Here is a 24,744-nt window from a genome sequence, read left to right as displayed (position 1 = left end):
AATACTCAGTGTCTTCATGGAGGAGGGAGGTGTGGGTTTATAAACTGCTTCTTCTGTTCCCCTCAGATTTAGGTATATCAAGCATAAAATGAAATTTACATCTAAGTCAATGCCTTTAGCTATAGCATTAAGATATATTAATTGTATTTTAGAAAATGTGAGGATATCAGTAAGAGCACAATTACTTTTATAGCAGGAAGAGGTGTTGCTGGTCAGATGCTGCAATGATATAAAGAATTAAGAAGATAAATCTCTGTTCTAGTCGAATTTCTTTGCACGCGAACCTCCTCCCTTACAAGACAGACACTTAAATTTAACTTGTTACAGCTAACGTTATCTTCTGTGTCAGTAAAAGAGGAATCTGGGTCATAGTGACTGGAGGAGCCTTGATGAGAAGAAACTGAGTCAAGTCTACAGCGATAAATCTTCATCAGACTTCTTCAGCAGGTGGGTAAAATAGATCTGTGTCATAGCTGTAGCCTTTGGTGAGTGCTGTGCATGATTGTATTATGTATAATTAGTAAATTACTAAGCTGATTTGCTTCCCTAAAGAATTCTTTTTTTTTTCCCTCAAAAATTCCCTATTACATCTCTGACATGTACGCTTTTTTTTTTTTTTTTTAAATGAAGATGGAGGTTTGTATTTTGCTTGTTGCTGTGTTCTTCAGTTTCCTTCCAGAACATGTCTTTACTGGTTTTCCTCATTCCCTGTCAGAGAAAAGACTGCATCTAGTGTATACTATTTTTTGTGTCTTTTCATAAAATGGTAGCACTAGTGTTTAGATAGGAAACGCGAGAGGGGAGGCGGAATGCATTGTATTTGGCAAAAGCACTCCATGAAGGAAGGAGTCAATTCTGCTACATAGACTTGTTTCCCTTCCTGACAGGATGCTTATCAGATGTGAGAACAAGAATACAGTACCATTTTCTAGGAATGTAATTTATTACTGCTTGGAGCTGACAAGCATGCATGGATACTGATGATTTTTTTGCAAAACATGCTCCCAGCACTACCAGGAACAAAACTGAAACACAGGCGCTAAAGCCATTGCAGGCATAGATGTTGCAAATGTCCTTGAAAGAAGCCCTAGAATATAATCTCTGCTGCCCAGCTTTCGTTGGAGATATTTTTAGAAAACAGGAGTGGCTGATATTCTGTAGGTCACTTGTGGCTTTCAAAAAAGAAAAGCATTTGTAATCCACAGTGATTTTAAGGACTGTAAAAATTGTTTAGCTGTTAATGAGCTATGAGCACTTGATAGCTGACAGCAAGACACATATATCACCTTGGGTACATTCTCATATTCTTGTGACAAGTTGGTTCAGCAAAACGTTTTTAATCCCTCGTTCTGGCTGGCAAAGAAGGGAGATGTTATGCAGGTAGGTAAAGTACCTTTTTACAAGCTAGTTTTTGTGCCAGTGGATACCATGTTAAAAAGGATAATGACATCGCTTACTTACAGAGGAGCAAATGAACTGGAGAGCACAGCAACTAACCTGCGTTCCTTCTTAAACCAGAAGTGTGTCTTGAAATACAAATCAGTGGATTTAGTTAAAATGAAGAGCAAAAGTTAGCTACTAATCTCTGCATGCTCCCAGCACCTGGAATAACTGGTATCTCATCATGTTTCAGAGGTGACTGGAATCAGAAATGTTCAACGCCTTTCTGAGTAAAATTGCACCACCATGCTATGTTTGGGTCTGAAGAAAGAAGCATCAGTTTTCTTCTTGTTTTACACTTACTTGTGAACCTACTGTATTTACCTGAAAACTTTGCTTAATGTTTTTTTTAAAAAAGGCCTTTTTTTCTGAAGTCATGTGCACCTAATCCTAGGCTTTGTTTCATTTTGCAAGTGATGAATCACTTGTTTGAGTTCTGCTAATCTCATTTCTTTTTAAAAGCTGTTCTAATCCCTGATTGTTTCAGTGAATTCAGAGCAGATTTTCATGAACAGGAGCCATGGACAGTGGGTTCCTCCTAAGAGACTCCTAATGCTGATTGAGATCAAGGAGTACAGGGAGAGCCCAGAGAAACGGTTCACAGGTAAGGGAAGGAGGTTACCTTTCAGCTGCCAGTAAAGGCCCAGAAGGTGGGGAACAGTTGTCCTGAGCCAGCAGGACACAGCGAACAAACAGACCTCATCATTTTCATCTCCCTCTGTTGTCCTGGTGCCTGTTATTGAAGTATCACAGAAGCAAGGGCTGAGTGGAACTCTTGATTCTTAGCTCTAAGCTGCTGCCCCTAGCAGGTCTGCCCCCAGCAGCAGGGTGGTCAGCTGCCTTTGTAATATGCTAGTGGGGACTTTGAGGAAATTAAAGGTCTGCAGCTTCATCTCTTGATGACCAGCAGACTGGGGCACGTGGTGGTGTAATGTTGCACATTTCATTTTAGGTTTTGTTGTATTTTAATCTACAGTGAATAGCAGCTGTGACTAAAGCAGTAAACCCTCAAGTGTTAAAACTAGAATAGTAAGTGGATCAGCAAAGAAATTGATGCAGTTGTGCTCTGTGAAACTGTTGTTAGAAGATGAAGAGAGAAAAAGAACTGAGCTATCATCTCCTTTCAGAACTGGATACTGACCATTTCTTATGTTGCTCAATGACCTCAATTTCCACTGCCTAATTACATACCAAAAGCAAGGTTCATTGATTTGTAAATCTACGTGTCCTTGAAACTTTTTGCATGGGAAAGACCTTTGGATGAGGAAGATCTGAAAATGCAAACATATTTTAACAAACTCCTGGTTCTTGTAACCTACAAAATTTAGTATAAAGAAATACATATTATCTCTCTTGGCTGCAAAAGCCAGCACATGGTGTATGCATATCTAAGATGTGGAACTGAGAGATATTCTAGTTGAACTGAAACCTAATTAATATTCTAGTATGTGTGTACCCAGAAAGAGAGAGGAGAGTCAATTTTAGAATCTAAAATCTAATATTTTATTCATCTCAGAGGCATTAAGCAGCATGAGATCAGATTCCCTGGAACACACTGTTTGTGAGAACACCTTTCACATCCTTTTGCAGGTAGCTTTTCACTGTGTTTTCCTCGCTGTTATTGTACACAGCATGTGTCTCTGATGGTCTGTCCTTTGCAACAGGTAAGACTTTGTTCAGTGGAAGCAGGTTAGAAGGAGGAATCTTAAAAGGCAGGATCTATACCTTAAAAGTAAAGAAAATGTCACCAACAGCATCTAAGCAGATCTCTCCTGAGAGATTTAAGATTCCTGCAGGCCTTTAAGCCTTTAAGGGTTTAAATAACCCTTAAGGCAGGTTATTTTCCCATTCTGTGCAGGAAACTTATCTTTCAGAGTGGGTTTTTATTTTGTGTTTACAGAATCCTGTTAACCTCAGTGATACTCTCTGAGGTATAAAGCTAACTTCTGATGTGTTTTGTAGGACTGAAAGGTCAGAGTAGATCTTTTACATGAATTAAAGTAGGGACCTCCAGACATCTCTCTTCTCAGGCAATGTAGGGTTTATTAGCCTGAAAAATGGTGGAGGAGAAGGCTTGTGGGCTGATCCTTTGCTTTATTGTATTTATTTATATTTATTTAATTATATATTTATTTATTTTATTTTATTCACTATGACAGTGGTAAGACACCGGAACGGGTTGTCCAGGGAAGTTGTGGATGCCCCATCCCCGGAGGTGTTCAAGGCCAGGTTGGATGGGGCCTTGGGCTGGTAGGAGGTGTCCCTGCCCATGGCAGGGCGGGTGGAACTAGATGATCTTTAAAGGCTCTTCCAACCCAAACTAGGCTATGATTCTATGACTAATTGTCTTTGTGGATCTCAGCGTTAGATGACTTTGTCCCATCTTCAGTCTGCGGCTTGGTGGCTGCTAAACTACTTTTTTAACATTGGTTTCTGAACATTTTGCTGACACCCAAATGTGTTGTAAAGCTCTGGGTTGAGGGAATGAAATGAAATTTGTCATGCCAAGTATGAGCCCAGCCTGTTGTTGTGTAGATCGCATGATTTCAAAAGTAGGGCACTGGGATTCAGTAGAACTCCTTGGAAGAAAGACCACGTGTCTATGCAGTGCTTCTTGCTGGAATAGCAAGTTTAAACAAAAGGATAATATGAGTGAAAACCCAAGTTGTTCTGAAAACAATTGAACAGAATGCTGTGGGGTAGATGAGATTACTCTCATCTAGATAGGAGGTTAAAAATTCACTATTATAACACACAGGTGTGTGTGTACATCTTTACTTATACTTGTACAAACCAGTATTATCTGATTTTAATAACCTAGGGAAAATGCCCTAGTTTTGCAATTCCTAATAAACAAATGTACAATATGTCTCAGCAGAAACAAACATAAGTCCTACCAGAGCCACTCTTTAAGGAATGATATAAACCATATTCTAATTTACAAAAGCATTTCCAGGGTTACTGCTCTACAGTAACTCTGTCCCTTCTAATGTTATGTATTGCTTTGCATATAATCAAGCAACACTGCAAAGCAATTGGCAAGTGATCTGCTCAGCCAGGAGATACTGTTGAGATGCTTTTATAGTCAGAAACAAGCAGGAACTTTATTCTTGATATATTGTCCTTTATGTGTTGAAAATACCAGTATTTATGTGGCTGTTTGTAAGGAGCTGAGATTATAGAGTGAAAAGATTAAAGCACAGCACTTCAGCAAGAAGAGGTATACCAATTACCATGAGAAGCAATTCTAAATAGCATTAATGACCTAGCACTAGTAGTCTGAAAGGTGTCTAAATAAAGATGGCACCTTTGTGTTTATTATGGGCCACTGCATTTTGATAGCTTATAATATGTACTTAAGGTAAAATGCTAGACCTGATGTAAATGGAGAATATTACTTTGAGGGCATTATGGTTCTAATGGGTAATATAACCTCCAGGAAACAAATATGAGCCCTGTGTATTTTCAGCCATATTTTCTGAGATTAATAACAATAGAGCTGAAGACTTTTTGCTTCCCATCAGTTGTGCAGCAAAAGCTCTTCAAGTCTAAAAGGAGAGGTGAACTTGTTTTTACTCTGCAAACTTAACAGAAATGCTTATTAAGAACAAATCATTGATCTCAGTGCAGCTGGCAGCAGCTGTTAGAGTTGGCTGGTGCATCACTTCGATTGTGATCAATGCAGATTTGGGTGAGACTTTCTCTGGCTACACAGCCTTTCCCATCAACAACAACAAGGGAGAAAAGGGAGAGAGAGAGAGAGAGAAAGATTCTGCATAAACATCATCTAAGGGGTAGGAGGAGGGACTTAACTTGTGAACAAAACCTGTTGGACCTTGAGTCCCTCAGAGGCAGCAATGTATATAACATAGACCTGCGCTGCCTGCTGGCATCTCACCTCCTAGCACTGCTGCTCTCAAGGACAGGCTGCAACAACATGCTGGGGCCCGAGGCCCACATGTGCCTTGCAAACTACCTGATTGAGTTTGGGATAGTGTCTGGGACTGCTTTGTGGTGGACTAGGCTTCTTAGAGGTGAACTTGTCCAGTTGTGGGGAGGTGCCTAAAAGCAGTGGCTGGGAGAGCATCCACGGGAGAGACCTCAAGCTGAAGGTGCATCTTTACACTCCCTAAAGCTGCCGTTGAATGCTGAGAGTCAGGTGGGCATTTTCTATGGATTCACTGGGGGATGGCTTGGCAGACAAACAGAATTTGGGGAAGATGTTAACAAAAGATCGTGGTAGCAGATAGGCTCATCTAGCCTTGATATTTTAAAGAGGGAAATGCTGCAGCCTTCTTGGAAATGCACCCTGGAAATGCAATTCAGAAAAGTGAATGCAGCTCACATAATTAATCAGCACGACTTTGCCTATGGCACTTGGAATAAGCAAATCATAAGCATACAAACTGTGGATCCAACACCTGTGACAGTGAGAAATACAGGCATGACTGCCTAGCAACTTTCACTTGTCTGGTCCCATCATTTCTATAAGCACAGATCCCATCATTTGCAGTCTTCCCTTCCACTCTTGTGGGACGGGTACCCACACTGTCTTGCACAGTGACACCTGTCTGTCAACCCTTCTGATGATCTCTGTTTCAAACTCCCCCATCCTGCTTTCCTGGAGCTGTGGATCATTGCTGTTGGCATCTCAGATGAGAGCCTCTTGGCAACGGGAGAAACAGTAGAGCTGAAAAGGTGTCTTTGACTGGCACAGCAATTTCCCCTAGAGTCAAACAAATCGGGAGAATCCAGACATGAGAGAGATCTGTACATCGGGGAAAAAACAAATAGTAACTCAAAGAAAAGGCTTTTCAAGGCTGCCTTTGATCACCTGAACAATCAGTGCCAACAAAGCCTAGAAGAGCTTGTGAACTATCAAGGTGTGAGTGTTCTTGACAGCTTTGTGCATTAGAGGTGAGTATCCCCATGTTGTTCTCTCTGCCACTTAAATGAATGATGCAGTGGACAGCCCTTACTCTTAGTCAGAGACCAGCACAGGAGACCAGAATGTGATCTTTGTACCCCGATTTGGTGAGGATCTCTGAGGGTTAGACCCAAATGCTATTGAGGTAGGAGTCTGGAGAGCAGCTGCCAGGGCCACTTCAGACACTGTTTTGCATTGTCTTTAGGACTCAGGCTGTTCAGAGAACTCCAGCACATGAGGAGTTTCTGGTGACCAGCAGCACCCAACCATGAGGTGCTTTTCTTCAGGAGAGTCTGTGAAGCCTTGTTGCTGGTGAGCAGCTGACAGGAGAGAGGGGAATAAGCGTGTGTTGTTCTAGACCACAGGATCTGTTATGAGTTTGCACCAAACATAAAATATATGAGCTTAGACACTCCACGTGACTGCATCTGCTGGTGATGCTTACAAGTAACTAAAGAAAAGCACACATGGAGTCTCTCAATAAGCAGACTTTACTGCAATGCCCAGAGCATGGTGGTTTGAATATGGACTCAAATTTTAAGGGATATGGATTTCTGGCCCACTTCACCTTTTGTTATCGTTCATGGAAATTGATTGCTCACCAGTGAAATGCATGTAGGTATTGTTACAATTTAATACAGTTTTCCTATGGAAAGGCCTTTAAATAGCTACATGCTCTGCCAGCATCTCAGCATTGACTGCCTACGTAGATTCTTTCTCAAAGGAAAACACCAATACAATTGAAATTAACAGAAACACTTTGTAAGGAATCCTAGGAAAGGTAGGAGTAGCTCCCAGAGGATTTCATAAATGCAGACCTAGCAACCAGACCTAGGTTGGTTGCTCCATGATGCTCAAGAATCCCCTCTTCCCCTCCTTACCACTACTGTGGTTTTCTTCATGCCATCTTGAAAATGTGAGCAGTGTAACCAGTGCATTGATATACAGGTTTGCAGGCTGCCTGAAACAGTATCTAAGAAAAAAGTATTCTACATGTATCTCAATGGGATTGTTGGCTTCAAAACACATACTTGGCAGTTGGCAGCATCATTAAAACTGAATCTGAAGCCAGCGTGAAACTTCATATCAAAATAAGATATCTGACTACTGCATCAGCTGGAGTATTTATTTTTATATTTAGTTCAATGACTTTGTATGAATCAAAGTGCTGCCTGTGACAGGGTTTGGGCTCAGCTGGCTGTAGCATCCCCAGTACCTTAGTTTATCACTTTCTGCTTCATCCTCACTCTTTCTCAGTGCCTAGAAAGTTTTTACAATCTCCTCCAAACATCACCTGCCTTAGCTGCATTCTGGACAAGCTCAAAGGAACTGAGACAAGCTGATGCTTGAACACTGTGCAGCCTGTTTAAAAAGCACTCTTGCCCAGACTAGAAGTAGTAAAATATCTGCTATTCTCCTGAGGCCTTACCAATGTGCAATCAGAGTGTCTCATGCTTGTTTCACAAGCTGTGTTATCACATGGTTGGGTTGGGTTTGATAACTGTGACTTGAAGGAAGGGCTGCTTTCTTCTGCGCTTCCTTGGGCCTAGAAATCCAAAGGCTGTTTTGGGTGGGAGAAAACCCACAATTCCATAGGAAGAGTCACGCCCCTACGTTAATGTGATTTTTAAAATAATTCTGATGGGGGATTATGACCATTAAATCAGAACTTGGCTTTGCTTGACTTGGTGCTGCTGCTGAGGTCCTGCCGCTGCTTCTCCCTTCTTTCTTCTCCTGCCCCAGCTTAATTTAAATTCCTTTTTAGTGTTGTTCCCTGATGTGTCTTCTCAGCTGGCGTGAGGCATTCAAAAGAGCCCACCTAATGGGAATGGCAACACAGGGATTTAATGGCATTTAGGCTGCACAGACCTGACTTTTGCTTTCATAACTTCATAAGTCTGCTGAATAGCTCACTGGAATCTCCAGAAGCTGCAGCTCTTCAGAAAAGTATGATGGTGGTATATGACGCAAAACTTTTTTAGTCTTGCATTTCTAGCCAAAGCTTTCCGTGCCTGCCAACACAGGCCCAGCTGCAGCTTTGATGCTTCTGGAAATACCTGGTGATGTTGTCTTTTATCTGTTTCCTTTCTCTCATCCACCCTCGCATTCTCTTTACTTTTGTCATATCCTAGCTGACCAGTGTACAACAGTCACATAGCTCTTCACAATGGCCTCCTTTTATTGCTTTTTCAATTTATTGAAATAATAACAATTAATTATTGCCCTGAGAAAATGCCACTTAATACCCTAAAAGAAGGGTGACCTTACATAATACATGTTCTGTGTCCTGGGATGATGGGCTTAGGAGGGGAAGAACCAGAACTTGCCTACCATGTTTATAGATTTTGCCTGCCGTGTAAATATATTTTATGTGGGTTTTTTCTTATACAGGTAGATACGTCCTGAATCTGAGACTTTTTTAGTGACTAGAAAGAGCAACAGTTATGGATGTCCTCTACAACTGGCAACTGGCGAGCAGACATGGAGATGAAGAAGGAATAGAGATCTCCAAGCCAGCCCCAAGCTTAGTGTCTGGGAGGTGGGTTGTTTGTCTGCAGTGCATGGTTAAATCCCACAGTTGGCTTGTGTGCGAGCTGTTTTGTAGGAGGCAGCCTTGGGAAGACCTACAGACAGGGAATTACTATAATCCAGCCTAGATGTCATGAAAGCATGGATTAATATTTCATCTTCTGCCTCCGACTGTTGTCAGGCTCGCTTTGTTCCTGAGTTAGGGCTGCGATCCTCAAAAGAGCCTTGAATTAAAGATTAAGCCAGTGTCTCACTTGGCAGAAAGAGAGCAGTTCTCTGTAGAGGATGTTGACATTGCAGTTCTTACCTAGTGCTGCTCGCGGGGATTTAAAATTTCCCCAATTCCAAATGATAGAGCAAAGCTGCAGCATGGGGCTGGGGACTGTGTGAGGGGAAGGGTCTCTGGTAGTTGCAAGCCACATTAATGGAAGTGAGACTGGTAATTAGCTGAAGGTGAGCAAGAGACACTGAACTGCTTCAGGAGGTGTCATTGACTCTGCTGTGTATAAGGGAGCTCATCAACAACGAGCTGTAGAAGAGATACAAGCACCTTACTCTCCTGTTGAAAAAATGAAAGCTGCAAGGAAACCAGAATGGGCAGAGCCTTCCCCCAGGTCACCAATACAGCCCTCTGCCCAGTGGTAGGTCTGCCCTATCTGTTGAAAAACAACCTAGTTAATCTGCCACAACTCTCTGGGTGGAAACTGATTTCAGGATGAATGATTTATATTGCTCTAGTCTCAAGCCAGATCTGATTGATTTAATCAAGTGAATATTATAGCCTGATTAAAACCAACCAAAGAGAGTGTGTGCACAATTGTTCAGTTTAACTTTGCAGTTAAAGCAGTGCAACAGCTTTTTTAATTCTAGTTTGGTTTTAGATGCAGATAAGATCTTGCCATGATACCTGGCTATTTCTTTTCTGGACAGCTGACACGCAGTTTAAGTCCAGCATTTTATCTATGACTTTCTCTGAACACAATAGCTTTGTCAGTCATGGAAATCCTAAGGCAGTGCAGGGTATTTAAGGTTCATAAATGGGCAAGTGATTACCCTAGAATGTGGAAAACCTGTTTTGAGCGTACAACCAAACCTAGTGCCCATAAGTCACTGTGACTGAGGTGAGCACTAGTACACAATAAAGCCCTGTTCCTATAGCTCAGCTGAGCTTCTTCTAGGTACAGACTCGCAGGAGCACTGGTGCAGGAAATCCTGTGTAAGCCAAATAAGGCTCTTGCAGAAGGCTGCCTCACAGTGGCATGTTCTGCTCAGGAACATAATAGAAATGTTAATATGAAAAAAAACAATGAATAAAACCTACGGACTTCACAAACCACAAGTGAAAAAGGGATCAGGTAAACATCCACAAAGCGTTTTTTTAAGAGAGTATGTTAGTAAAATATGAGTTTTCAAAACAAATTTTCAAGGGCAAAATAAATAAAAATTCATTTGACCAGTCTATTCAGTTCTATTGTTCACTAAATATATCACTTATAACAATGCACTTCAGCAGGCTGAGACTGCAGCTTTTGGAAAAGGATACCAGGTGGTTAATGTGATCACTTACAAGACCACATAGATCTTGCATGGAAACTGGGTAAATCACGAGTGACAATTATTCCACTACACTTTCCTGGAAAAGTAGCCAAACTGACAACACAGCGTGTCTGCTTTCAACACAACTGAGCCAGTATATTCTTTTGAAAAGCTTTTTCACCTTGGTTTGGAACAGAACTTTTAGTGGGACCACTACTTAGTAGCATTGCTTATTGATTTGTGCCACATTAACACTGTCACATGCTAACACCGAGCATCCCCATTCTGTCAGCTTCTGCAAGAAGGTGGCTTCAGTATAATGGCAGCAAGCATGAGGAAACCTTAGTTCCTGTTGCTAGATACACTTGGAAAGTAAATATTTTGTCACCTTTGTCAGTAGGAGGCTGTGTATAGATACTCAGAAAGCATCTTTGCTGCTGCTGCTTTGCCCTGAGCAGGTTTCTCTTACTACAGCATCAAAATAGCCTCAAGCTCCACCAGGGAAGGTTTAGGCTGAACATTAGGAAAAAATTCTTCACAGAAAGGGTCATTGGGCACTGGAACAGGCTGCCCAGGGAGGTGGTTGAGTCACCTTCCTTGGAGGTATTTAAGGGGCGGGTGGACGAGGTGCTGAGGGACATGGTTTTGTGATTGATAGGAATGGTTGGACTCGATGATCCGGTGGGTCTCTTCCAACCTGGTCATTCTATGATTCCGTGAAAAGTGAAACTATCATACACATGCACATGATCACATACAGCAGAGGTCTTTGAGCAGTCCTTTCTTGATTCTCATTTACTAGAGTTCGCTGTTTGATCAGTGCTTTATGAGAAATCACTGAATGCATCCAGGGTGGTGTCTATGAGCATGAGTTTTGCACATGTACCTCTGGAGGGTTTGAGCTTATTCTTGATTTGTTTGGGGAGAAGGGCTTGGGCAAAGTAGCAAAATGTCATTCATGACAGAAAGGGGAAAAAGGAACCACCTGAACCCATTTTCCCAACCTCTTCTGTTTTCCCAGGAGTGGACTGAGAGAGCAGCATTTGGCCCACTAATTATCCACAAACCTCTGCACAGCTTTATAGACATAAAAGAATGTTACAAACATTGTAAATTCAAATGTGGCAAGAGAAGTGCCAAATTTAAACCTGACTAAGCAAAATTAATATGCATAATAACTTTAATTACCCTGTGAAGTACAATTTTTCACAGATTTCCCTGCTTCTTCCCATGCAAGTGCTCCATAGTGTTCAGTGGAAAGACAGCTGGTCTGTTTTCTCTTTGTAGCCTCTGTATTATACCCCAAATGATTTGTTCCTCTTACAGTACAATTATTTAATGCCTGATTTCTTAGCTGCAGTCATCATTTACATATTGGAGTGTGTCACGTTATCACTGGGAGGTGAAAGGCTTTTTATATATGTGTATTTTATGAATTTCTAAACATATATGAATACATATATGTTTTATAAATGGCATTTATTACTTTATGTATGTGTTCCTGTGTTACCAATAGATAGTTTTATAAGTATGGTTTAATTTAATATTGTGTATAATTAATGTAACTTAGTTCTATAAGTATTTTATAGGTAGGGAAATTATTTGAGGCATCCAGCTTGCCAAGTCTGGGATGTCTTTATTCAGCATTACAGAACACATTTTTGTCTAAGCATGGCTCTGGTTGACATAATTTATGCTTCTTAGTGGTCAGCAGCTCCACAGCCAAAGTAAAAAAGGGTCCAGAGCTTATGAGATTTTTTTTTCTTAATTGCTATATTTATCTATACATAGGAATTCTCCAGGCAGAGAAAAATTCCTGTTCTCTAAAGCAAGATGAGTTGGCCTTACTCATTTGCCATCCGTCATTCTCCAGAACTCCTTTGTGATACCATGACAGCCTGTGATACCTTCGGAGGTATCTAGGAATACATTATATTTTTTGCTTACTTGGATGACTTAAGAGCTTGTGGTCAGAGACATTTCAAACTCTATGTATTTCATTGTAATTTACCTGTACTCTTCCTTGAGGTTGGACTTCCCAACCTGGCTTTCCCTGGAAATAATCCCCTCTTTGCTTTGTGCAAGCAGTAACGATGTTGTCAGAGAAATAGTACCTGGGGATGATGAGCACTTATCTCCTTTTCTTCTTTTCCATTTGGCTTAGGGAGATCCTAGAGAAAGAGTGTCCCCAGGATCATCAGATGGCCAACCTTTACAGCTCCTGAGAGGATAATACAGTCCAAGTGAGCTGACACAGGACTATCCCAGTGTGAGTTATACAGCTGAAAAGGTTTATTTCTGATGAAGCCTTTACTTTACAGCATATCTGAAGCGATGGCTTGTGCTTACCACCCTAGAATTGATGTCTTGGGCTCCTTATTACCAGAGAGGAGCAATTTTGGACTCGCTTAAGGAACATGTTCCCACTGAAATAAATTAATTGCTTGACATCTCCTATTTTGATCAAAATGAATTCAGGTTTTCATGGTTTGATCTAGGTGTATCCTCCATACAGTCTGTCACCACACTGCGGGCTGCCTCTGGTTCTCCAGCTCCTTCAGCCACCATTATTTCTCCAAAGGGCAGGCCTGGGTACACAGTAAAGAACCTAAGTAATGTTTCTTGTTATTCGATATTATTTTGATTTTGTGCTGATCTTAACTCATAACATCGTGGAAGACAGGACGCTCTACAGTCTCCAGAGGATCCCTGGTAGCCAACTTGTTGGAAGACAGGTTTATTTGATGTTCTTGTTTTCAAGATGCTGTTGGAGACATTTTCCCCACCTCAGATCAAATCTTTTACAACTCTGTCCAAAGTCATTGATAAGTAAAAAGCTTCAAAAGAAAATGTTGAGAAACTGGATTTGCTAGTTGTTTTCACCAACCCTTTGTTAGAAATTTGCAAGGTTACCTTGCGTTCAGGAAGATGTGCAAAGGTGTAGGAAGTGGCTGCTCAAAACTAGTAGGATAGCTAATTTCCAAAAATGGAGGAGATAATGAAAGAGGTTCATATTGAATCACTTTTTGTTAAAAATAATATATTTCTTTGCAGACCAGAGCAAGCCTTTATGGCTGCTTTGAACTCTTGTCTACATAACAGTCAGAAAAAATTGGGTCAAAAGACCAATCTTGCTTTAAATTGGAGACATACATATTTTCTTTTCCCCTCACTGCCTCCATTACTTCTTGCCCACTCCTCCAGGACTCGTCTCTGCCCACTGTTATCTCTGATAGCATGAGTTTGGCAGTTTTCAGTGATTTGGAATTCAAAGACTGAGTTGCAAAATTTACTACAGGGAGAGTCTGCAAAACTGTCAGTCCAGTTTTTGCTTGCCTTAGGAAGATGACTGGCTGGCTGCTCAGCGGCTCTCTCAGCTGAATACACTCCGGGTGAGTAATTATCTAAGTAATGAAGAGGCTCTTTAAATGACCCAAATGACTGTATGGATTTGTAATTCTACCTATGATCATTTAAAAGGAAGAAAAATGTGAAGCTAATTCCCGTTTCTTATAATCTTTGTGCCCTACTTTATGGCTGGGCAGCTCTGTTGCAGGTGCTTGTTCAATCATTCCAAAGAGGGCTCAAAGGACGCAGCAGGGGGTAAAGGGTCCTGTAGTTTTCCTGAATATCTGCGAAACAGTCCAAGCCCCTTTTCTTGGGGTTTGGAATAGCGACAAATACCTGTAGGAGAGCGTCACCTCTGTGCTTTACATAGCTAGATGTTTTCTGGAGCTGCCTAACCTGTGCCAGGGAGATTTTCCTGGCTAATTTAGGCACTGGCTGAGCCACTTGGCAGCGTGCTGGCTCTCAGCAACACCGTCTCACCCCTTCCCTTCCCTGTTCCCCTGTACTGGCTCCAGTGATTTTGTCTAGCTCGTTAAATTGGCAGAATCCTAATCCAACAAAATGGCAGGTTTGCTGGAGGCAAGCAGGAATGCACAGGCAGGAGAGAGGGACGCGACTGCCCTTTCCTGCAGCCTCCAGGTACCTTACAAAACTGTGTTCTGTTATGAGGCACAACGAGCAAACCTAGTAAAACCAGGCTGCATCGCATGAAATACAGAAAAAAAGAAAAGGCTTCAATTCAAACCATCTGCAAATCAGCATGTCCTGCTTATTGGGTCCTAATTTCTGTCACAGCTTTTGGAAGTTTCCTGCTGAAATGTAGATGTTTAAAAAAGAAATGCCTTCAAAGAATGTGTTATATCTGTATGCCATTTCTCTATTCAGAGCATTTTTTTTCTACCAGCTGCTCTGTCCCTTCATAGGACAGCATGATCACTCAGGACTATCAAGAACATTTCCAGAAAATGCATTCAATGAAGAGGCCCAATGAATATTTTTGTCAAGGCTTAAGGAACAGTTTTCATTGGCAGAAAAAAAATGCCAAATTAATAACACATGGTGACACAGGGAGCCAGTTATGTCTAATTCTGTGTTCTTGCCTGAAAACCTTCCATGGTGTCAGTAGTCTCTTCCTTGGGGCACCATTTCTCTCTGGAGATAACAGCACAGTATCACTTCACTCTACATCAGGAAGTGCTTGGGATTTCACTTTCCACCATCGCTACATTAAATCCTGTTGCTTATAGCAGAAGTGAGTCAGACCACGGGGCTGGGTGTTTCTCTGTGAGCGAGCATCACACGGTGAGAGGCTGGCTACCGTCCCAAAGCTCTCAGGGTACCAAGGTAGGCAATGGCCATGAAGGCAGATGCAGCCCATGTTCCAGTCTCACTAACAGTGCTAGGGAGCATTGTTCCCACTAGTATGCTGGCCTGCAGCCTGACATCAAAAGCAGACAGAAAACCTTCCTCTGGCCTAGGAATGTGTCCCCTTTCCCTCTGTGGGAGCATCCTCCTGTAGCGGCGCCTCCACCTTCCCTCAGTGGATCCAGCTGGCAGGGAGGGGCTGATTCTTAGGACGCAAACTGTCCCGCCTGAGTGACCAGGAGCAGTCTGAAGTACAGCTGGGATCACTTGGCATATCATAGTTACTGGTCTCTTGGAGGAAAAAACACCAAACCAAAACAAAACCCAACAAAACACAACCCAAACCACTCTGTGCTGAAATCCTACAGAAATCAACTCCTCGGTGGCAGCAGCTCAAGGAGAATGGATGGCTGGAGGGGAGACAAACTTGCCTCCTCCCCGGCAACGGTCCTTATCCTACAGGCTTCCAGAAGCGTGTTTTGCAGGAGCCCTGCCCACTGCAACCTTTGTAACCTTTCAGACGGACCCTAAAAAGCAAGTAAGAGTACTTTGGGTGGAGATAGTGGTGAAGAGGGAGGGGTAAGATGGCTGGGGGTGGAGAGGCAGCTGGGGGGAAGGCAATGAGGAGACAGAAACCTGTGCCTGCATTTCACAACCTACTAAGAGCCAGGTTTTAAACAGATGTACAAGAGGCAGCTGTGCTGCCCGTGATGACACCAGCGGACTGCCTGCTTGCAGCAGAGCAGTGTGGCAGTGGGGGATCAAAGGAACAACTTCTCTCTGCAGTGAGGTGGCCAGCCAAAGCTCAGTGTCATGACAAATGCAGTAGACTTCTCTTACTTGTGGGGTAAGTGGAAGTTAGCCCACAACATCTCCTTCCAGGGAAACCAAACTGCTTTCAGATGGTGCTGGTTAGTCCATTGGTGAAAATGGGAGGCTTTTTGATCTTCTGTACAGCGAAAAGCAGCATCCCCAAACTGCTCTGAAGAATAAGGTCACCAAATAAGTTAAACAGCTTGTTCCTCTTTTAATGGAAATATCACATATTTATACACTTACAGACAGTAAAGTACAAAGGGTTAGAAAACAGGCTTCATTTTTTAGCCCCTAAATCTAACATACTGTACGTTAATCCCTGAGAGCACCTGTCAATTGTATGTCTCCTGCAAGTGATACTGAGAGTGCAAATTCAAGTGTTCAACTGCAGCACAGGTTGTTTTTCACACAGTGTATCTGAATGCTAAATCTTCAGTAAATTGGGCTTGCAGCAAACAAATATTAAAAGTTAAACCATTCAATCCAGTGTATCAATTAAAAATCCATGCTAATATTTTTGCCGCAGACAGCCAAAAGACTGTCTTCCTACACTCCAAAGAAATGAGTTCAGCTTATATTCTGGTCACACCAGATCCATTACAACACTGGGGCCTCTGAGTTGCAAGCACTGATGCACTTGCAGAATAAAACCCTCTTTATATTTACAGGGCTGGGGAGGCTTATTAGCAGGCTGCATATTTCTTCAGTTGCGATCTGGAAGGCTACCTGGCAATGCAGCTACTCCAGCAAGAGGTACAAAGAAGAGGATGTATGGAAACCCCTTGTTTCGCTCATCTGCCATGACCTCTGTCAAGCCCCGACCCCACAGACACTAGCTAGCAATACCAATCTGGGTGCTAGTTGTCAAGCAATTGAATTGATTTCTTCCATTACATGTGCAGTTTCATTACAAGTTCAGTGAGTCTGCAGTCAGCCTTTGTGCTGTGGAAGTAAAGGGCACAAAAGCCTTCCCTTTCTTTAACTGAAGGGATAAGCTGGTGACGGCAGAAGCTAGAATCTGCCTGGGCTCCTGCAGAGCAACGCTGTCCAGAGAACACAGCACAGCACATTTCATTTCAAACAGGAGCAAAGCCTGAGAAAAAGCACAGCCTGGGCATGTGCTGTATGACTTGCTGTTTGCCTTCGACCTCTACTTTTATGAATGTGGTCTTTCTTCAGCAAGCAGCAGGTTTACAGCCCTTCCTTATTGGAATTTGCCAAAGTTTGGCTTGCTATTCAGACTGACTGCTGTTAAAAGCCTTCATGTGAACCACAAGAACCTGCAACAACCTGTGGGAACTGCCACTTTGAGATGCACTCATGTACTATGGAAGATTTTTTCCCAGTGTTGAGACAGACGGTTGAGGTACTGCCTTCTCTGGGTACCCAGGGGCATAGAACCAAAGCTCACAATGACATCTGGCCTCAGTTTCAAAACATTAGTGACCAATCTGCCTGATAGTGCATCTCTGACTGGATGTTCACAGCATATGGCTGGGCACAATACCTGGGAAAATTGCTTGAATTTCCAGAAGCTGCATAATTTTCCTGTCCTGGCTATAATATGGGAAGTCTCACAATAAACCCAGCGGGTATTTTTAACAGGAACTTAAATATCAACCTAAAAAAAAAAAAAAAAGTCCACCTGTGGCTCACAGTCTCCTATATTTCACAGTTAAATGCAATGACAAAAATTTCCCTGAGACTAAAGAGGAGACACCGGATAGCAGATACAGGGAAACTTAATGGGGGAAGCAATCTTAAGTGATGGTAGCATTCCAAAATTTGCTCAGCTACTCTGTTGCTCCAAAGAAATCAGTTCTTACCCCTGATTTATACCTGCAGAGGATATAATACCTCAGCTACAGAGTTATTTCATATGGAGCCCTTTTTATATTCGACAGAATAAACAGTATCATTAAGAACTGCATCCATGCAGACTGTATAAAGCTGTACAGTTCAATACCTATCCTGTCTTAAACTTTGATTACTGAAATTCAAATAAAGTGCTTAGTATGTTCAAAACAATTGTAGACCTGGATATTCACTGCCCACCAACACTGTGGTATATTTTAAACTTTTCATTATTACTATAAACCTTGCAATATGTCTACCTAAGCAAGAAGAGGGGGGAATGTTAAGTGTAAAAAGAACAGCTCCCTAATTTTGTCCATCACAAAATGAACAAACACAAAGTATGATCCTTTCACACACATGTTGTTTTTCAATTTTTTTTTTCTCAGCCATTCAACTGGAACTGGAAAAAAAGGAAGCTGCAAAAGGACCACACCACTTAAGACAGGTAAACTTAGTAAGTCTTCAACACAAAATACCTTGCTGTTCCACCATCAGACACACTGTGGCCTAGCCCTTGCCCTTTTCTGCACCTTAAAGGCCATTATTCAGTATTCCAGCTCCATGAGCAGCAGGCATGCACAAAGGCATGCAGTCTGTTATCTTCCTTAGATAACAAGACTAATGGCTGTAAAACCTTCTAAGCAAATGCCTTTAAATCAGGTCCTGCATCTGGCAGGAGACACCTGCCTCTGCTTTTGAGCCTCTGCTGCTTTTTTCTTCTCCAGTTCCTCCACCTTCTTCCGCTCCTCTTTTAGCTCTTTGTATCTCCATTTGGGAATTTGCAAATAGGGGTCATCCTTTGCACTGCTCCTCCTTCTTGCCTTTTCTGGCTGGAAGGTGGGTGGAGGAGCCTTGCTGATACGGACTTTGGGGATGAAAAATCCTGGCCTGACACTGCTCCGTCTAAGCAGGTGGAGTGGCAAGAGGCTTGCTTTCCGAGTGGCTATGGTATTCACTTGAGAGACCGCAAGGCTGATGGGCTGCAGGCTGGCTCTCCGCTCCTTTTTCTTGGGAATCAGTGTTATTTTGGAGTTCTGAAATAGCTTCTCATAGCTGCTAACATGGTCTTTGTCCTGAGACCGGATCTCCTCAGCTCTCTGCTTCCTAAGGATTTCTTGCACAGCCAGCCTGCGTTTCCCCACAGAAGGAGGGCTGCCTGGGCACACCGTCCGGCACGACAGAGCAATGAAAGGACTACTCAGGCTTGTTGTCACCTTCACCATGTGATCCAGGACCCCATCTTCTTCTGGGCCATAGAAAGACCGGAATGAGACAGCTGCCCTCACACACTCAGAAATCCTCTGCAAACAGCTTTTTGGCTCTGCAGCCTTGGAAAGAAGTTCCTTCATCTTTGGCCATTCTGGTTTAAATTTATCGCAAAACTGCTCTGGGCATGGTCTGTCCATCAGCTTCTGCATGATGAAGGCAGATTCTGATCTTCCTGTGTAACAAGCCCATTCCCATGAAGTCAGTCCACGGCTTGGATCAGTCGCATGAACATTTGCCCCTCAAAGAAAAGAAAACCAAACAGTGTTAATTAATGAAAATGCCCACAATTTTGTTGCTATAATCAGAATTGAATCAAACAGATCCCTGAAATTAAAATGTCGCATACAACACACTATAATATTTGTGTCAAAATGAACTTGTAATAAGGAGAGATCAGGGTTCCTAACTTACTGAACTCCTAATTTATTTTAAAAATTAATAAAAGAAATTAAGACTGTCTATGAGAAATTCTCTTACAGCAATGCATAGAATGACTTAATGAACCTCAAATGACATAATGAATTTCCCTGCCATTTCAAAACCTGTTCACTCATGTTTGTAAGAAAAGACTGATGAATATGGAAAGAAACAATTCTATACACAAAAATCCTTCCCATATAGAATAGTAGACTTTGCACTGATTTCTGCCACTCAGAAGAGAGATCTTGACCTAATGATCACAGGTTCCATGAAAATATCAACTCAGTGCTCACTAAGGGCCCAAATAGCAAATAAAATACAAGGAATTTCTAAAAAGCTTTCAAAAATAGAGAATAATAAGAGAAAAAAATGGGGGGGGGGGGGAGAGAAAAATTAGAGAAAATGCCAGATGTACAATTCAGGTTCTCTTATCTCTGAAAAGACACTCTACGATAAGGGAAAGTTGAGAGGATGGTGAGAAGGGTAATAAGCAAAATTTCAGTAAATGCTAGAGAGTGGATAAGGGGCAAGATGGACTTTCAGTCTGAGCCCAGAACAGCTGCTCTCATCTACTTTAGGCTACTGCACCTGAGGAATTGAAGTAGTTTTTGGCAAAAACATGTTATTATTGCTGAGTGGACCATCTATAAGAGGTGACTGGGACACAGAGTAGACAGCAGAGGCTTAGACTTTTGAAGCACAGTGTTTCCTGGAAGGAAATTATTTCTAGCAGTTACTATCTTTCAGCCTTCCTGCCCCCATTCTCAATCTATGATCTTTATCCATCCGATTCTGACATCTCTGCATGTTCCTATAAGTCGCTTCACTTGGGCTTCTGCCCTTGTTCTTCAGTCTTTTGCTTTCTGTGGGGTTATGCTCTTCTCCTCCAGGGTACCTGGCTGCCTGAAGAGAAGATATAAGAGTAACAGGAGGAGTGAGCATTCTCGTCTGCTCTACCGTTTCCTTTACAACCTCTGCAGTTCTATATCCAAGGCCACCACATTCCCTGACAACCAGTAAATCGCAAGAAGTCCTTTCCGCTCTGGTATTAGGGTGGGAGCATGGGCATTTGTCATTGAGAATGGTATCCGCCTCATTCTTCCCACACAGAAGAGCTCTGTAAAGGACAGAAGAAGTTCAATGCAGATTGCACCTTTGGAAGCACTGCTGCAGAACCACAAGCTGCAATAACTGCTTTTGGAAGCTGAAGTCAGTAAGGCACTGTGACAAATGCCCAACACATTACAGTTGGTGACCACTAAAAGGCACAAAAGATCTCCCCAAAACCTAGCCTGCTGCTGTGAATCAAAAAGAATCTCAGAGCCACGATGAGGCCTTGAAGGCCAGCATCATGTCCTCTGCAGTGCACCCATTGCTTACCTTAGTAACAGCATTTCAAACTAGCATGAAGGGAACTAAGTATAAGGAATGGCAACCAGGAAGCCGTTTGCAGCAGCTCTGGTATAACCTTCCACACAAAAGATGTTTTGCCATTTCAGAGAAACAGAGGAAAAAGGAGAGCATAAGTAAATTGATCAGAAATTAATGACTGTAGAAGCTACATTGAGAGGAGGAATAAAGACATGGCCTCCTACTCCACTAGCCTGTTTTTGAACGAACCTACCCAAACTTCCTACCCCTGCATCTCCCCCATAAATTTTAGTTAACAATATGTTCTGTCTGGAAACAAGCAAGAGGTATAGACAGCTGCTTACCTTTATCTTCAACAAAAGACATGCCAGCTCTAATATGGTGCAGCTGTGGGACCTTGGATCAGACTTGTGCAAAAAGAGCTGTGTGAGAAAGTGCTCACTGTAGGCTCTCCACCTCTGCTGGGGAGCTGCATTGAAGCTCAGATGATCATCTCTGGTCCTTGCCTGAGCTATGCTGCAGCTATGCCTGTGCCTGTGCCTGGCCATGTGCCTTGCCGATTTGGATCCTGACCCACAGACTTAATTTCGTGTTTGACCTCAGACCTATCTTGTCTCTGTGGACTTGCCTTGTCACCATGGACTTCCCTGGCAATTACTGCATTAACGGATGATCTTGGTTATTGTCACTAGCCCTGCTCCATTTCTTCATGAAGCACAGTTGTTGATGAGTCTAGTGCCTCTGCGTGCCTTGCAGTGACCCTTGATTCCCTTCCCTTTAAGAAGTCCACTCCTGCTTCTGCCTGACAGATGTGTCCCCAGGAGTTTCAGAAACTTTATCTCCAGTAACAATACTACAGAGTACTGAAATTCTGACCTTTCAACAGAAATCAATGCTGAATTTATACCTTGTATCACAAAATCTCTTCTAAGGCATGATTTTTTCATAGTGGTATTGATTTTCTGTACAAACCAGGAGACATTTCTGAATAAACTTGTCATTCAGCAGTATGTCTCATCTGGCATAGTCATCTTATTTTTTTAAGTGTGATTGCAGTCTTATTGAACTAATTGTCACTTCAGTGTAAGCGTAGCTTACAAGTTTTCTTATAGGAAAATTGTGTTTGCCACTTGCCTTGGTTTTCCTACCAAATGTGCCCTGAAGATAATTTTCAGTGCAACTAATTTGAATACATACACCCCTTTGAGATATCAATATCCTCTTTGATTAAGAAGGTTTCATGTCCCTTGAGATGCAAAACTGACATGCAGCATTTATAGAGTGAAAAAGCTCAGGCATCTGCCAGAGAGCTGTTTTATACACAGTATTTAAAGCCCAGTTTCTAGATACACAGTCACTCCAATGACTTTACTAAAGCAGCACTGAGTTTATACTGGAGATTACAACAGGGCTTGAGGTGTGAATTACAACCAGTGTTTCTGTGCTCCCACTCAGGCTGGCTTGCTTACCAAATGCTGGCAGCAGCTCGGTCCTGGCAGCTCAGCAGCCTGTGACAAACTGCTGATGAGCGACTGGGTTCCCCCTTTACTTGCTGTTCACTCACGAATAGCAAATTCACATGTTCCATAGACTCGGTTTGAAAGAGCAAACATGATGGCCAAGTGTCTCAGAGCACCTTAATCTTGTAGTGATTGACCTTGGCCACCCTCCAGAACTCAAATTTTGGAAAAAGCAGTCACTTTGACAATCCAGCTCCAACCATCTGTCACGTGTTGCCATTAGCTGTTCCCCATCTGACTGTTAAATCCTTGCTTAGGCGGCTAGGAAGGTGAGTTATTTTCCTTTACTGACCTCCTGCACTGCCATAAGTAGGTGCCCATCAAAAGAGGTCTTACCCAAGCCACTAAACAGATATTGAGTTTAAAATCCTCCTGGCTATAACTTATTTCAGGAGATGCATACCTGCTTTGTAGCTGTACAAAAGTCAGTGACAATACAAGTAGACCCACAGCCGATTATGGGTGTTTTTCCTCTGTATTTACATATATTCTTATATTTTAACACATATGCTGGAACTACAGCTGTACAGGTTGTGTTCCCCGATGCCGCCTGACTTCTGACTTTCCCCTCAAGAACCGCTTCACCTTATAATGCATACGGCTGGAAATTCAACAACAGTCAAGGGCCAACAGCAAGAAATATATTTCCTCTGCTCAAATGTGAAGATAGGCAGGTGGACAGAGGGGGATCTGCTCACTCCCTGTGCCATGACTCTCTCCTTGTGGCAGGTACAGACCTTATGGTGCTCTGTTGCCCATAAAGCTGGACACCCCACTTAGAGGAGTTAGAAAGGAAGATTGTTTCCTATGTTGCCAAATTTCCCACCATTGTCCCTTGTGAGGTATGAACCCTATACCCAGCTTTCCTGACAGGAGCCAGGGCCCTCAAGTCTCTCCACTTCTTGCCCCAGCTGGAGAGAAAGGTCAAGCTGCAGAGCCCCGCAGTCCCACTACCATCACCCACTCCTGCACCATCACAACCACAGCAGCTGGCAGCAACAGACCTGTGTGTCTTTTCCAGCTGTATCATGAAATTTATTAGCTCTTTGTCTACAAATCTTGATGATCACACTCCCCAACCTCTATTGGAGAGCATGAATCTCATGCTGAGAGCTCTTGGAGAGCTCTTGGTTGAGTTTACACAAACAAACTGAACACTCCTTCACCTGCAGCATGTGACTTTGCTTCTACAATTTATTTAAAGGTTGCACCCCTTTGCAGGGAAGGCTGTACCACATGTCTCAGAGTAAACAACCCAAGAGCCAATTTTCTTCTTCGCGTTTGCCTGTGACTGTCCAGTATTTACAGTCAGATTACAATGAAGAAGCACTTTACATACCTGCCATCATCAAGGCTTTCACGCATTCAGTTCGGCCTTGCATCGCAGATTTCATCAGTGCTGTGAATCCAAAGACATTCCTCTTCTCAATATCAAGCCCAGGAAAATAGTTCAACAAATAGTTTGTAATGGTTATGTGCCCTTTAAAGAAATAAAAAAAAGCAGAAAACTTGTTACAGATCTAAGACTCTGCCTCAAGGTTAAGCCAAAAATTACTCCTGTGGGTTTGATAACTGGAAAAATACATACATTTAATAAGATCTCTTTTTCCCAGGTCCTTTTCTGCTCACTATAGTCATTAGCCCTTGGGTTAGGTGGCACTGCCTTGTGACCAGAGTGTAGGCATAGGAGCTGGAAATGGGTTCCCACTTTCTCTCAATTTGCTCTCCTCTCTGAAAAGTCAATTTAAGATAAAGGAATAATTGAAGAACAGAGATGGTCACTCTGTGGTTGCAAGGGGCCTCATTTTTTTGGCCTAGTAAGCAGCACCGCAAGGGGAACTCCTGCAGATTATGGAAGGAAGATGTGTCACCTGGGGAAACTGACTATAAAGGTTCAGCTCTTTCCATGCTCCAGTAAACTTATCTTTACAATCATGATGCTTAATTAAAAAGTGATTACACATGGTATTTAGAGTTGATAATAGTAACAAACCACGCCAGGCACGATATGAGACAAAGGAATATTTTGTGTAGAATCCCACGGTTTATTTTACCATCTGACAGTGTGAAGCCACTTGCCTACTCTCCAGCAATAGGAAAATGGGGCAGATGTTCAGTTTGTTAGTAAAGTAAATTACTTAAGTTCTGTTTCTAAAAGCAACTGTTGTTGCCATTCATGTTCCTTGTACACCAGGATAACCGATGCCAGCAAGGGCGTACTGAGTAGCTGAAGATATCTCTAGCTAAATGGTTGGAAGACCAATTAAAACATCAAATCTCTATAATTGTACTATCGGAACAAGATGAACATCTAGTTCCATTATGACTCATTCAAAACAGTTTTCC

General features: G+C 42.4%; 1 protein-coding gene across 1 annotated transcript in view; it reads right to left on the bottom strand.

Moving 5' to 3' along the window:
• Positions 1-18,263: 18,263 nt before the first annotated feature.
• Positions 18,264-24,744, bottom strand: part of ANKRD33B (ankyrin repeat domain 33B) — a 40,327-nt gene continuing 33,846 nt past the window's right edge. The window contains exons 3-4 of the mRNA XM_069854823.1: positions 23,738-23,878; positions 18,264-19,325 (exon numbers count right to left, since the gene is read on the bottom strand). Coding sequence (XP_069710924.1) covers positions 18,475-19,325; positions 23,738-23,878 — 992 coding nt within the window. The 3' untranslated portion in view covers positions 18,264-18,474. The remainder of the gene's footprint in view (positions 19,326-23,737; positions 23,879-24,744) is intronic.

The sequence above is a fragment of the Phaenicophaeus curvirostris genome, chromosome 3 (genome assembly GCF_032191515.1).
Source record: "Phaenicophaeus curvirostris isolate KB17595 chromosome 3, BPBGC_Pcur_1.0, whole genome shotgun sequence".
Taxonomy (NCBI): domain Eukaryota; kingdom Metazoa; phylum Chordata; class Aves; order Cuculiformes; family Cuculidae; genus Phaenicophaeus; species Phaenicophaeus curvirostris.
The sequence above is the reverse complement of the archived record's forward strand: the minus strand, read 5'-3'. Positions and strand labels throughout refer to the sequence as shown.